Genomic DNA, 13,676 nt, shown 5'->3' on the forward strand with positions numbered 1-13,676 from the left:
AAGATTCTCCAAAACTTGTATTTCGCTCACATTAATCTCTTAGGAGTCCAGTGGGCGGTCCAATCAGTGATTGACAGTTATCTCTGTATGCACACTCAAAAGGAAAAGCTGTTAAGCACTGATTAGGACCGCCCACTGGACTCCTCAGCATAGAAAGTGCAGAGGTTTAAATGAATGAATGCCAGTTTTTACTGAATCTTTTCCCATAAACTATATATCAATCTGCTCAGCTCCTCTTGCTCTATAACATGCTAACTGCTGATCAGACAACATGTTACTTCCTCCAAAATAAACAACAGGTACACAACTACCCAACAGCAACAAGCATCCAACAGATCCAAAGATGACTTCTCCCATATACTGGCCTTTTTCACACGAATGTGTGCACTCCGTGGCCGTATTGCGGACTGCATTTCCGGATCCGCAATACAACGGCGCCGTTCGGTGGGCATTACGCATAACGGATGCAGACCCATTTATTTCAATGGGTCTGCAAATCCGGAGATGCGGAACGGAAGCACAGAACGGAACCCTACGGAAGCACTACTGTCCTATCTTTTTGCAGAATGGGCGGATCGTGGACCCATTAAAGTGAATGGGTCCGCGATCCGCTGCGGCTGCCCCACGGTTGGTGGTCGTGCATTGCGGCCCGCAATAGGTGGGCCGCAGCACAGCCACGGGGCGCATACGTTCGTGTGCAAGAGGCCTAACGGAGAATGTGTCACACCTCATATTATCTGTCACTTCCATTTTCCAGCCAGGTTTGGCAGGACATATTCTGACTCACAAATAATAATAATAAGAATATTGTAAAAAGGAACATATGAGTTATTACGGAAACGGTGAATAATAATTTCATATACATTTATTACTCACCATTTTTGTCTGCTCTCCTGAATATCTGCAAAGAAAAGACAGTGTTCAATTTCAAGCGGTCTCATTATATACGGTAATACAAGACCACAGATGGGTTTAGTCTAATATCTAAGGAAATCTGCGAATAGAAAGGTAAAGGATATAAGGAGATATAAAATATTAATAAAGGTTATACAAACAAAAAACAAAATAGCAGCCAAAGAGAAATGGAAAAAAGATATTGATGGATTATCGCATGAGAAGTGGGAAGATGTACTGAGGAATAGGCCATTGGTCTCATTAAGGGCCTGACACTTCCCTTCACTTGTGGCTGCCCGTGGCAACGTGTGGTTTTGTGTACATGTGGTCGCAGTGTCTCGGCCTTCTGGCTGACTCCCAGGACATGGTTGCCACGCATGTCGTTGCCTGCGGTTACAGCTGCAGTGTAATTGTTTATTGTACACTTCCCTTTTACATAGAGAGGAACGGGGGATCACCAACCCGGACACGGAAGTTACGGTGGCGGGGACGTCAAGACCATCACCAAGATCGTGACACTCCCACCCCTCAAAACCCCCCACCAAAAAAAAAGGGGAACTAATGAGGAACTCAAAAAAGGGAAGTGTACAATAAACAATTACACTGCAGCTGTAACCGCAGGCAACGACATGCGTGGCAACCATGTCCTGGGAGTCAGCCAGAAGGCCGAGACACTGCCACCACATGTACACAAAACCACACGTTGCCACGGGCAGCCACAAGTGAAGGGAAGTGTCACAGTGCACATCTACATAAACCTCGTGCACACCAGACATAGAAAGTGAACACTAAAACCACACTTTACCAGAGGCAACCGCATGCCGTGACAGCGAGTGCCTAGCAAGCGCTCAGGCCGCTCCACTGCCAACAACCTTATGTTGCCAACGGCAACCACATGTGAGGCAAGATACAGAGCCCACACCTGTGGTTGAGAACATAAAAAAAACCGCTGACAACTGCATGCGAACCAAGGAGTCACGACCACAACCATGGTCGTGACAGTGGTGGTAGGGAAAACTTCAAGTGTAACAGAGGGCAGTGACAGGGGAAAAATTCAAGTGTAACAGAGGGCGGTGGTAGGGGAAAAGTTCAAGTTAAACAGAAGGTGGTAGCAGAGGAAACCCTCAAGTTGAGGGTTTCCTCTGCTACCACTTTCTGTTACACTTGAACTTTTCCCCTACCACCGCCCTCTGTTACACTTGAATTTTTCCCCTGCAACCACCCTCTTTTACACTTGAAGTTTTCCCTTGCCACCACCTTCTGTTACACTTGACGTTTTCCCCTGCCATCACCATCTGTTACACTTAACGTTTTCCCTTGCCAGAGCCCTCTTTTACACTTGAACTATCCCCTACCACCACCCTATCTTACACTTAAAGTTTTTCCCTACCACTGCTCTCTGATACACTTGAAGTTTTCCCCTGCCACCGCCCTCTGTCACACTTGAAGTTTTCTCTTGCCAGAGCCCTCTTTTACACTTGAACATTCCCCCTACCATCGCCCTCTGGTACAGATGACATTTTCACCAACCACTGCCTACTGTTACACTTGAAGTTTTCCCCTGCCATCACCATCTGTTACACTTGATGTTTTCCTTTGCCAGAGCCCTCTTTTACACTTGAACTTTTCCCCTACCACTGTACTCTGTTACACGTGAATTTTTCCCTTACCACGCCCTCCGTTACACTTGAAATTTTTCCCTGCCACCGCACTCTGTTACACTTGAAGTTTTTCCCTGCCACCACCTTCTGTTACACTTGAATTTTTCTCCTGCAACCACCCTCTTTTACACTTGAAGTTTTCCCTTGCCACCACCTTCTGTTACACTTGAAGTTTTCCCCTGCCATCACCATCTGTTACACTTGATGTTTTCCCTTGCCAGAGCCCTCTTTTACACTTAACCTTTTCCCCTACCACTTTACTCTTTTACACGTGAATTTTTCCCTTACCACCGCCCTCTGTTACACTCGAAATTTTCCCCTGCACTCTGTTACACTTAACGTTTTCCCCTACCACTGCCCTCTGATACACTTGAAGGTTAACCCTGCAACCACCCAATGTTACACTTGAAGTTTGTTCCTGCCACCCCCCTCTGTTACACTTGAATTTTTACCCTGCAACCACCCTATGTTACACTTGAATTTTTCCTTTGCCTCCACCCTCTTTTACACTTGAAGTTTTCCCTTGCCACCACCTTCTGTTACACTTGAACTTTTCCCCTGCCAACTCCCTCTGTCACACTTGAAGTTTTCCCTTGCCAGAGCCCTCTTTTACACTTGAACATTTCCCCTACCATTTCCCCTACAGAGGACATTTCCCCCAACCACTGCCTACTGTTACACTTGAAGTTTTCCCCTGCTATCACCATCTGTTACACTTGACATTTTCCCCTGCAACCATCCTATGTTACACTTGAATTTTTCCTTTTCCTCCACCCTCTTTTACACTTGAAGTTTTCCCTTGCCAGAGCCCTCTCTTACACTTGAACTTTCCCCTACCACCACCCTATCTTACACTTGAGGTTTTCCACTACCACCCCCTCTGTTACACTTGAAGTTTTTCCCTGCCACCGCCCTCTGTTACACTTGAAGTTTTCCCCTGCCAACTCCCTCTGTCACACTTGAAGTTTTCCCTTGCCAGAGCCCTCTTTTACACTTGAACATTTCCCCTACCACTGCCCTCCGTTACAGATGAGGTTTTCCCCAACCACTGCCCTCTGTTACACTTGAAGTTTTCCCCTGCCATCGCCCTCTGTTACACTTGAAGTTTTCCCCTGCCACCGCCCTCTGTCACACTTGAAGTTTTCCCTTGCCAGAGCCCTCTTTTACACTTTAACATTTCCCCTACCACTGCCCTCTGTTACAGAGGACATTTTCCCCAACCACTGCCTACTGTTACACTTTAAGTTTTCCCCTGCTATCACCATCTGTTACACTTGACGTTTTCCCTTGCCAGAGCCCTCTTTTACACTTGAACTTTTGCCCTACCTCTGTACTCTGTTACACGTGAATTTTTCCCTTACCACCGCCCTCTGTTACACTTGAAGTTTTTCCCTGCCACCACCCTCTGTTACACTTGAATTTTTCTCCTGCCACCACCTTCTGTTACACTTGAAGTTTTCCCTTGCCACCACCTTCTGTTACACTTGAAGTTTTTCCCTGCCACCACCCTCTGTTACACTTGAATTTTTCTCCTGCCACCACCTTCTGTTACACTTGAAGTTTTCCCTTGCCACCACCTTCTGTTACACTTGAAGTTTTCCCCTGCCATCACCATCTGTTACACTTGACGTTTTCCCTTGCCAGAGCCCTCTTTTACACTTAACCTTTTCCCCTCCCACTGTACTCTTTTACATGTGAATTTTTCCCTTACCACAGCCCTCTGTTACACTCGAAATTTTCCCCTGCCACTGCCCTCTGTTACACTTGAAGGTTAACCCTGCAACCACCCAATGTTACACTTGAAGTTTGTTCCTGCCGCTGCCCTCTGTTATACTTGAAGTTTTCCCTTACCACCCCCTCTGTTACACTTGAATTTTTCCCCTGCAACCACCCTATGTTACACTTGAATTTTTCCTTTTCCTCCACCCTCTTTTACACTTGAAGTTTTCCCTTGACAGAGCCCTCTGTTACACTTGAAGTTTTCCCCTACCATTACCCTCTGATGCACTTGAAGTTTTCCTCTGCCACCACCTTCTGTTATACTTGAAGTTTTCCCCTGCTACCACCTTCTGTTACACTTGAAGTTTTCCCTTCCCAGAGCCCTCTTTTACACTTGAACTTTTCCCCTACCACCGCCCTATGTTACTCTTGAAGTTTTCTCTACCACCATCCTCTGTTACACTTGAAGTTTTTCCCTGCCACTGCCCTTTGTTACACTTGAAGTTTTCCCCTGAAACCACCCTATGTTACACTTGAAATTTTCCCCTGTCACCACCCTTTGTTACACTTGAACTTTTCCCCTACCACTGCCCTCTGTTACACTTGAAGTCCATCCATCTGTGGTGATCCAAAGAATTTATTGGCACTACCCAAGCCTCAGAATTTTCTTTAGACCCTTGCCCTTGATTGCAGGAAGTGCCCAACTGTATCCTTCTTCCACCCTCCTTTTTTCTGCTGCTCAATCACTCTTGGGTTGTGTATATAGGCACAAGGTTGGCATTGCTATAAGCATTTCTTCTTACATAAATGGCTGAACAGTGAGTGTGCATCTGTTATATTACATGTCTTTTTTGGAGAAGGGGGGCAGTTCTACCTTTTGACATGGGGTCTTATAATTTTCATGGACAGTGGCATCATATAACATAACTTCTCAGTGAGTCTTACAGTCAGAAAAATAAAGTGATTCCATTAAATAATGGATGACTGCAATTTGGGATGCATTTGTCTGCTCAGAAAACAAACACTGTGCTTCGAGTTTGTTCCCACAGGATGAAGCTGAGCAATAAAGTTAAATACATTGGTTTTAGTGTCTCCAGTGCTTGAAAAGTAGAATCCAAAATGCCTCCAGGAAGCATACTAACTTGCAGGTTTATAATAAATGGATGAGCAGAACGTTGGTGGCATCAGCTGCACTTAAAAGGGTCTAAACATAACAAAAATATCTGCAGCGAGGACAAGACCACTTTACAAAGACACCATGTAAGGGCAGATTTTCCATTGAAAACAAGCTGCTGGCGTTAAGTGCTTTGCCTGTGGGACTGTTAGGGTGGACTTACACAAACACAGCTATTGTCCGACAGCTATTCCTCCTTATACACTTATACTCTTGACTGCCCAGTGTACATGATTTTTCAATCGGGAAGGGGAATAACCTGCTGTCAAATTCTTCTGGCAGTGGCTTATTTCCCATAAGAATGAAAGGATCAGCATATTAAAATGCAAAATGCCTAACCCTTCTTTTCCCTGACATCAGCTATCGGGGAGAGTCAGGAGATCCCCATTTACATTAGATGGTTTATCGATCAGCTGTTATTAATCTGATGTGTAAGGTCAGCTTTAGGGTGAGGGAAGGACTAAGCAAGGTAAGTGTCTTTGAAAAGCTGCTTTTCAGAAAGTGGGTGTTTAGACTAGTCATGGTTTATGGAATTAGCCATACTTGTCTGTTGGGTTCCCAGAAGAACCTCTTGGAAGAGATGGCAAATTTCCAATGCATGCTTTCTCCCACTCTAACTGTGTGTGGCACTGGCATGCTGAATCATTATATCCAGGCACTGGTGCCCGTACATACTCTGAAAGGGTGTGATGAGTTTCTGAGGGGGCATGGGGAGCTATGAAAAAGGACCATGTCCATGCCACAAAAATTTGCCAGTGTGCTTTGTGGACCTTGTGCACCTGTCTTACTACTTACTACTAAAAGTTGGCTAGTATTGAATTTAGTTGGGGGAAATTTGAGGCTGTGGCCTGTGTGTACAATCAAACAAAGGATCATATTGGTTGTCACTTTTAGATTTGGAACCTGGTGGCAAAACTGTCGACCTGGAGAACTCACCATCAGTTTCCAAGAAACTTATTCAGAGGTGATGACCTACATGGCTGGACTTCCTGATGTCACAAATACCGGCAGCCGCCAGAACAAAACAGAAGAATATCAATATCACCAAGTAAAAGAAAAAAACTGAAATGAAACCTGGCTAGGATTAACTTATTTGTGGCAATCTTGTAGCTCAGTCTGGTTTCACCAAGACCTCAGACTGATCCCATTAAGCACCTGCAATCAGCTGCACATACGGTTCTATACAGTAGATTGTGACATTGCTATGTGTCAGCAACAAATGCAGATGTCATCCAACCCTCTCCATTCCCCAGTGACAATATGGAAATCAGCATCTCCATTACCAGAGCTGTGAACTTTGTTGATTACACAGTTGCCCTTTAACTGTCCATACGGAGAGCAAGGCAAGGGCAAGTCAATAGATGAACTTTGGCTGAACGCACCTATTTTAACGTGACTGGCCATCCATCTAATGTATATTGGGGGTCTGCCAATGCTCCACTGACTGTAGACATTGAGAAAATTATTGTTGAATTTTAACATTCCTAATCCATTCTTCTAATGGGACACCAGCAGGGTGTCCGGAAACAGATTATTCCCCACTTCCAACTGAAAAATATGCAAGTTGAGATAAGCTGAGTGCATGTGCATGGTATGGTCGAGAGAAATAGTTATAGCCAACAGTTATCTAAGTAGTATGGCCAGTATATCATTCATATAAATGACAGCTCCTGCACTCAATATGGCGATGTGCAAGAAATGCTTCATATCTCTCTCTCATTTTGGACAATGCTCGTTTGTTACAGGATGATCACAAGGTGTCCTGCCACTAGCAGTAGACAGCTGTAGTCATTTGGGGAACCTGACAGAAAGTGTCCAATCTAGCTGCAGAATTACATGGTATCCACTGAAATCAAAGTGCTGTTCATGCAAAGCAAGAACATGAAGGGTCCTTCTCTCTACACGTATATCTATTCTCTATTTTAGCTTATTAATGGAGGCTCTACTTAAAGGGGTATTCTGGTATTCCTCAGTATAAGTCATCAATATCTGATCATTGGGGGGCCGACATCTGGCACCCTCACCGATCAGCTGTTCCCTTTTGCTTCTGGTTCAGTTCAGTTAAAGTGTTAGTTGTGGTACTGCTGGCTCCAGGGAACAGCTGATCGGTGGGGGTGCCAGATATCTGACCTATACCGATTGAATATTGATGACTTATACTGAGGATAGGCCATCAATATCAAAAGCCTGAAAAACCCATTAAAGGGTTCCGCTGTATTGATTCAGAATATCCTATAAGTTATTTGATCTCATTTTTTTTTAACCAGACAAACATGACTCATAACATTGGAAGACATGGCTTGAATTATCCTTTATATTATTTTTTTATTTGTTGCTTGGTTTGATTTTTTAACCTTTTAATTTTTTTTTTGTTCCGGTGACAGTGAGTCTATACCTCCCCCATAAACACTGTAGTGGTTTTTTGGTCTTTTCATTTGAAATATTATATACATAAATTACAAATGTATAACAATATTGATTTGCAGAATAATGGGAAGGTTCTCAGATGGGAATTTATTTGGTATCTCTAATATGAGTCTCTAGTATGACTGAAAGTCAATGTTCTAATCGTCAGCTTTTAAATGGGTATCCCCAGGAGTACCACAGCTGGAGGTAACTATAAATGCTGACGATGGTTTAGAGACCAGAGTGTCAATCTTCCTGCCTAAAGGTTTCTCAAATAGGCTCCACTACTTTACCATCTAACTGGAGTAGCCGAAGAATTATTCTGTCTCGATAATCTGAAGATATCCCATGTGAGGCAATGCAAAAAGTAACACATTTCTTAGTACTTATAGTGTTATTGGGTAATTTAGAGAAATCTTATCAGGAGGAAAAAGATCTGTAGGTCTATTCCAACCTTAATAGTCTAGTGCATATAGGCTACATGGTAAAGCTGAGATTTGCTGTACAATACATTATGGAAGACACTGTGGTTATGATTAAAAGCTCCTCTGGGCAGGGACCAGTCTGGTCATAAATTAACACAATGAATACAGTCACCTCCATTATGATGATGAGGATAATTTTATCTGACAAATTGGACCACGTTGGCTTAAAACAGCTTCCATTTGTAAAGTAAAATTTTACTTTGGCTACAAAATCTTCTTGGTTTGGACAGTTGTCTTGATATTTATATCATTGAGAAGGTGTAAAGATCAGACCAACCAAGATGATTGCATCTTAACTCCACAAGTCTAGTGAGACTGTAATTAATGTTGACCAAGATTCAAGAAGATAGGGACAGCTGTTTAGAAGGGTCTGACTGTAGAGATACTTAATGGCATAACTTGGGGGGGGGGGGGGGGGTAGGTATGTGCCATGGCACCAGGTGAGGGCAGCAAACAATCTTTTCCTAGGTTCACAATCTATAACCTAGGTATGACATGGAAGGAACACAGTGATGACTGGTTTTCTTACCCTTAATAACAGTAGAAAGGACCTGTAAGATCAAGGAGTCAAAAGTAGATTTTGGGAATCTCCACTGCCACTATTTAGTCAAGGAAAGAAAACTACTAAGGTAATTCTACCATGTGAAGACCCCATCATACAACTCTTTCTGTATATTATAAGGGAATGAGGACATTAGGTTAACTCCAGTCCAACCTAGATCTGTGTAAACTGTATATGGCGCCTCATTTATAAAAATTAGGACATGAGCTTCACATTAGACAGGGATCGATATGGACAAATGTTGGTGCCACGTAAATATCGTAATGAACTATTTCATACATTTTATCGAGGGACCATTTTTCTGTTTTTCCATGTTAATGAAATATACATTTTTCTATATATATAACATAATTCTGCAGTGATTATGTAGCTCGATATCACTACACATTTCTAAATTAGCAGCCATTACGGCGAAACATGGCAGTGGTATAATCAGAAGGTAATTATCTCGCAGTAATATCAGCAGAAGGGGGTGCGCCGGCAGCTGGCAAGAGGGGGTTAACCCCTGCACTGCCAAAGTGGAATTGAATGTTGGTCATCTCCATGGCTGCATATTGTATAGTCTATCTTTCTATGTTGCAGCTAATACAAGTGCATAATGTATATACTGTAAGTGTATAATACCTAATACAAGCCAAGTGCCATCATTGATGAAGCATGCACTCTATATGACAAGCACATACAAACATAGGATGACACTTACATCCCTGAATATAGACAGGTCCTGGTCTATGATTAGTTGTGGAGGGGCTTCGATGGGTTTGTCCTTCTGGAATTGTTTGGGAGATAGCAGACACATAGTGATCAGCTCAGTGCAAGACATCATCTTCATGCAGTTGCTTCCAAATGACAATGCAGTCAAGGAACAATGAGTAAGTGTGTCCAATGTCCAAGGAGCCGCCTGAAGATGTGGGTTTACGGGACAGTCTTACAAATAGAAAGCAGCGACCCCAAAAACTTCAAAGATAAGATCAGGTTTGAACAGAGGAGGTCTAATGCAGAGTGAGATCTTTGTCCTGGTGGACAGAAATGAAGAAGTGTTGGAGCTTGAGATGCAGATTTGGGCTATGGACTAAAAGTAGGTGCAGCCTTCAGGATGCCCAGGAAAAAAAGAAAGCAGAAGCAGTTTCCAGGCTACATGAGGCTGATCGGCTATGTAGAAGACAAGTGTAAATGTGGAGAGGTTGCTATTGCTAGGCAGATAGTGTATAACCCTGACAGTGCAGGAGTCACCGTCTCCACCGCAGCCTTGTTATTACTTAGGATGCAGGATGCTCCTGGCTCTGAGCTCTTGAGATATAGACTCCAGCCTCTTCCTTGTGATTTGCTGATCTGATTCCCTTTCATGATTACTGAACCAATGAATAGCTTGTACCATTTCCTATTCCTACTGTATATCTATATAAGAGCCGTATAATGAAGATGTATAGCACATGCAATGCAGTAAGCAGAAAACAAGATGAGGAATACGGTGCAAGGATAATTTTGGTATTCATGTAGCCTGCTACACACATGCTTTCCCACCGACAGTTAGGAGCTTCATTTTCAGCAGTGGCTTTAAAATGTCTATCAAGCAAAGCTGCTCCTTTTAATATTTCCTCTGAATTGCTGTAACATAAGAGAACATCTAACTATTAATTGTTTATACAGCAGAACATCATTTTCTGCTGTAACCCTCTTAAGGGTTTTAAAATGCAACTTTTGATGGTAGGAAGCGTCAGCAAGCTGACATTTATAATAAAGATGGAAATGTAGAACTAATATAGTCTCCATGTTATGGACCTTTAATGTGATCACATACAATTTTGTCTCTGGTCCTGGGGTGGGGGTGGTGGGAAGTTACACACCGTGTCACTAGAGGGTACTCTAACTGCCCTTTTGCTGTGCCTTTAATTGGTGCAGCATAACGTGTGATCATAGCCTTGGGGTACATTGATTATGTGTAATTATTATTATTATTAGAGTGAGGGTGCTTGGCTTAGCAAGATCCAACTGTTAACACTTTATATTAAAGGGGTTCTCTATTTTAGACAACCTACTTTATACACCCTATCAGGGGGGAACCTCTGTTCAGGATCATTACCACCACGAGTGGTCTCTTGCTCTGGAGGACCTGTCCTGTCCTGAATTCACAGGATTGAATAGGCATAGTGTAATGCCTAATTTCTCCTGTGGTGGCACTGCAGGGAAATGGAACATTTACTGCCTGGTTTCCCCACAGATTACAGCTGATCACTGGGATTAGGTGCGCTGCTTATTGTCTAAGGTCCCTTCTAACAAGCAGAGTTGTCCAAAGCAAAGAATCCCTTTGAGCAGTTTTCTGGGCTGAGAAACAGTAGCCTGTGGGTGATCAGAATTACAAACTGGATTCCAAAAAAGTTGGGACACTATACAAATCGTGAATAAAAACTGAATGCAATGATGTGGAGGTGCCAACTTCTAATATTTTATTCAGAATAGAACATAAATCACGGAACTAAAGTTTAAACTGAGAAAATGTACCATTTAAAGGGAAAAATATGTTGAATCAGAATTTCATGGTGTCAACAAATCCCCAAAAAGTTGGGACAAGGCCATTTTCACCACTGTGTGGCATCTCCCCTTCTTCTTACAACACTCAACAGACGTCTGGGGACCGAGGAGACCAGTTTCTCAAGTTTAGAAATAGGAATGCTCTCCCATTCTTGTCTAATACAGGCCTCTAACTGTTCAATCGTCTTGGGCCTTCTTTGTTGCACCTTCCTCTTTATGATGCACCAAATGTTCTCTATAGGTGAAAGATCTGGACTGCAGACTGGCCATTTCAGTACCCGGATCCTTCTCCTACGCAGCCATGATGTTGTGATTGATGCAGAATGTGGTCTGGCATTGTCTTGTTGAAAAATGCATGGTCTTCCCTGAAAGAGATGACGTCTGGATGGGAGCATATGTTGTTCTAGAACCTGAATATATTTTTCTGCATTGATGGTGCCTTTCCAGACATGCAAGCTGCCCATGCCACACGCACTCATGCAACCCCATACCATCAGAGATGCAGGCTTCTGAACTGAGCGTTGATAACAACTTGGGTTGTCCTTGTCCTCTTTGGTCCGGATGACATGGCGTCCCAGATTTCCAAAAAGAACTTCGAATCGTGACTCGTCTGACCACAGAACAGTCTTCCATTTTGCCACACTCCATTTTAAATGATCCCTGGCCCAGTGAAAACGCCTGAGCTTGTGGATCTTGCTTAGAAATGGCTTCTTCTTTGCACTGTAGAGTTTCAGCTGGCAACGGCGGATGGCACGGTGGATTGTGTTCACTGACAATGGTTTCTGGAAGTATTCCTGAGCCCATTCTGTGATTTCCTTTACAGTAGCATTCCTGTTTGTGGTGCAGTGTTGTTTAAGGGCCCGGAGATCACGGGCATCCAGTATGGTTTTACGGCCTTGACCCTTACGCACAGAGATTGTTCCAGTTTCTCTGAATCTTCGGATGATGTTATGCACAGTTGATGATGATAGATGCAAAGTCTTTGCAATTTTTCGCTGGGTAACACCTTTCTGATATTGCTCCAGTATCTTTCTGCGCAACATTGTGGGAATTGGTGATCCTCTACCCATCTTGGCTTCTGAGAGACACTGCCACTCTGAGAAGCTCTTTTTATAACCAATCATGTTGCCAATTGACCTAATTAGTGTTAATTGGTCTTCCAGCTCTTCGTTATGCTCAAATTTACTTTTTCCAGCCTCTTGCTACTTGTCCCAACTTTTTGGGGATTTGTTGACACCGTGAAATTTTGAATCAACGTATTTTTCCTTTAAAATGATACATTTACTCGGATTAAACGTTTGATCTGTCATCTACGTTCTATTACAAATAAAATATTGACATTTGCCATCTCCACATCATTGCATTCAGTTTTTATTCACAATTTGTTTAGTGTCCCAACTTTTTTGGAATCCGGTTTGTATAACAGCAGCAAAAAAAAGTATTTTAGAAGATGAGTATGCTGCTCCATGAGATGTTGCCTGTAAATTAGCTATTTCCACATATCTGTTAATTAACTAAACCAACAGAAGTATAGTACAAACACTTCAACGATCCTCCATCTGCAGAGCTGAAGCTAATGGATACCTGCCAGCGGATCTCCTTCAGTATCCTATTTGATTTGTACGCAGGCCTATACAACATAGTTCCTACGGAGCCAAATTCTCCTAAGAGAAGAAGAAACATTAGAGACCACGATCACGTATATAAAAAAGTATCTGCACTAGCGTGCTAAGAAAACTATAGCAGCCCTATTCTTCAAATGTATGCAATGGAGTATAATGCCTCTTGATGCTGTAAAATATGCCCCCTTATAAATCCAGATACAGTGCTGCTGTGCTCATTCCTATATTGCTTATATAATATACATTAAAATAGGTACAGAGCTTCTCTAAAGTACCTGCAAGTAGTCACTTGTCTTATTCATCCAGTCCGTTCAGTGTCCCACTCTGCTGTAGGTCTTGATGGGTTGAGGGAACTGAGCTGCCAAGCTTACCTCGTACACGTTCAGCTCCGGCTGGAAGCTAAAACGCATAGGTATAGCCCGCAAGTGTCCTCCGTGAAACTTCTTGTATGACATCACACTCTCTAGGTATGGAAGCCTATGTGGAGGTGTTTCAAGGAGGTGTTTCAATCCACACAGGCTTCCATACCTAGAGAGTGGAGGTGATCCTTTTTGATAAAGTTTAGAACAATGTGTATAATTTCAACCGAAACGCTCGTCTGGTGAAATTTAACAACGAACA

General features: G+C 42.9%; 1 protein-coding gene across 1 annotated transcript in view; it reads right to left on the reverse strand.

Moving 5' to 3' along the window:
* NECAB3 (N-terminal EF-hand calcium binding protein 3) overlaps positions 1 to 9,727 on the reverse strand; it is a 145,132-nt gene extending 135,405 nt beyond the window's left edge. Inside the window, exons 1-2 of the mRNA XM_040436085.1 lie at positions 9,605 to 9,727; positions 877 to 901 (exon numbers count right to left, since the gene is read on the reverse strand). Coding sequence (XP_040292019.1) covers positions 877 to 901; positions 9,605 to 9,727 — 148 coding nt within the window. The remainder of the gene's footprint in view (positions 1 to 876; positions 902 to 9,604) is intronic.
* Between the last annotated feature and the right edge of the window lie 3,949 nt (positions 9,728 to 13,676).

This window comes from Bufo bufo, chromosome 6 (genome assembly GCF_905171765.1).
Source record: "Bufo bufo chromosome 6, aBufBuf1.1, whole genome shotgun sequence".
NCBI classification, from domain to species: Eukaryota; Metazoa; Chordata; class Amphibia; order Anura; family Bufonidae; genus Bufo; species Bufo bufo.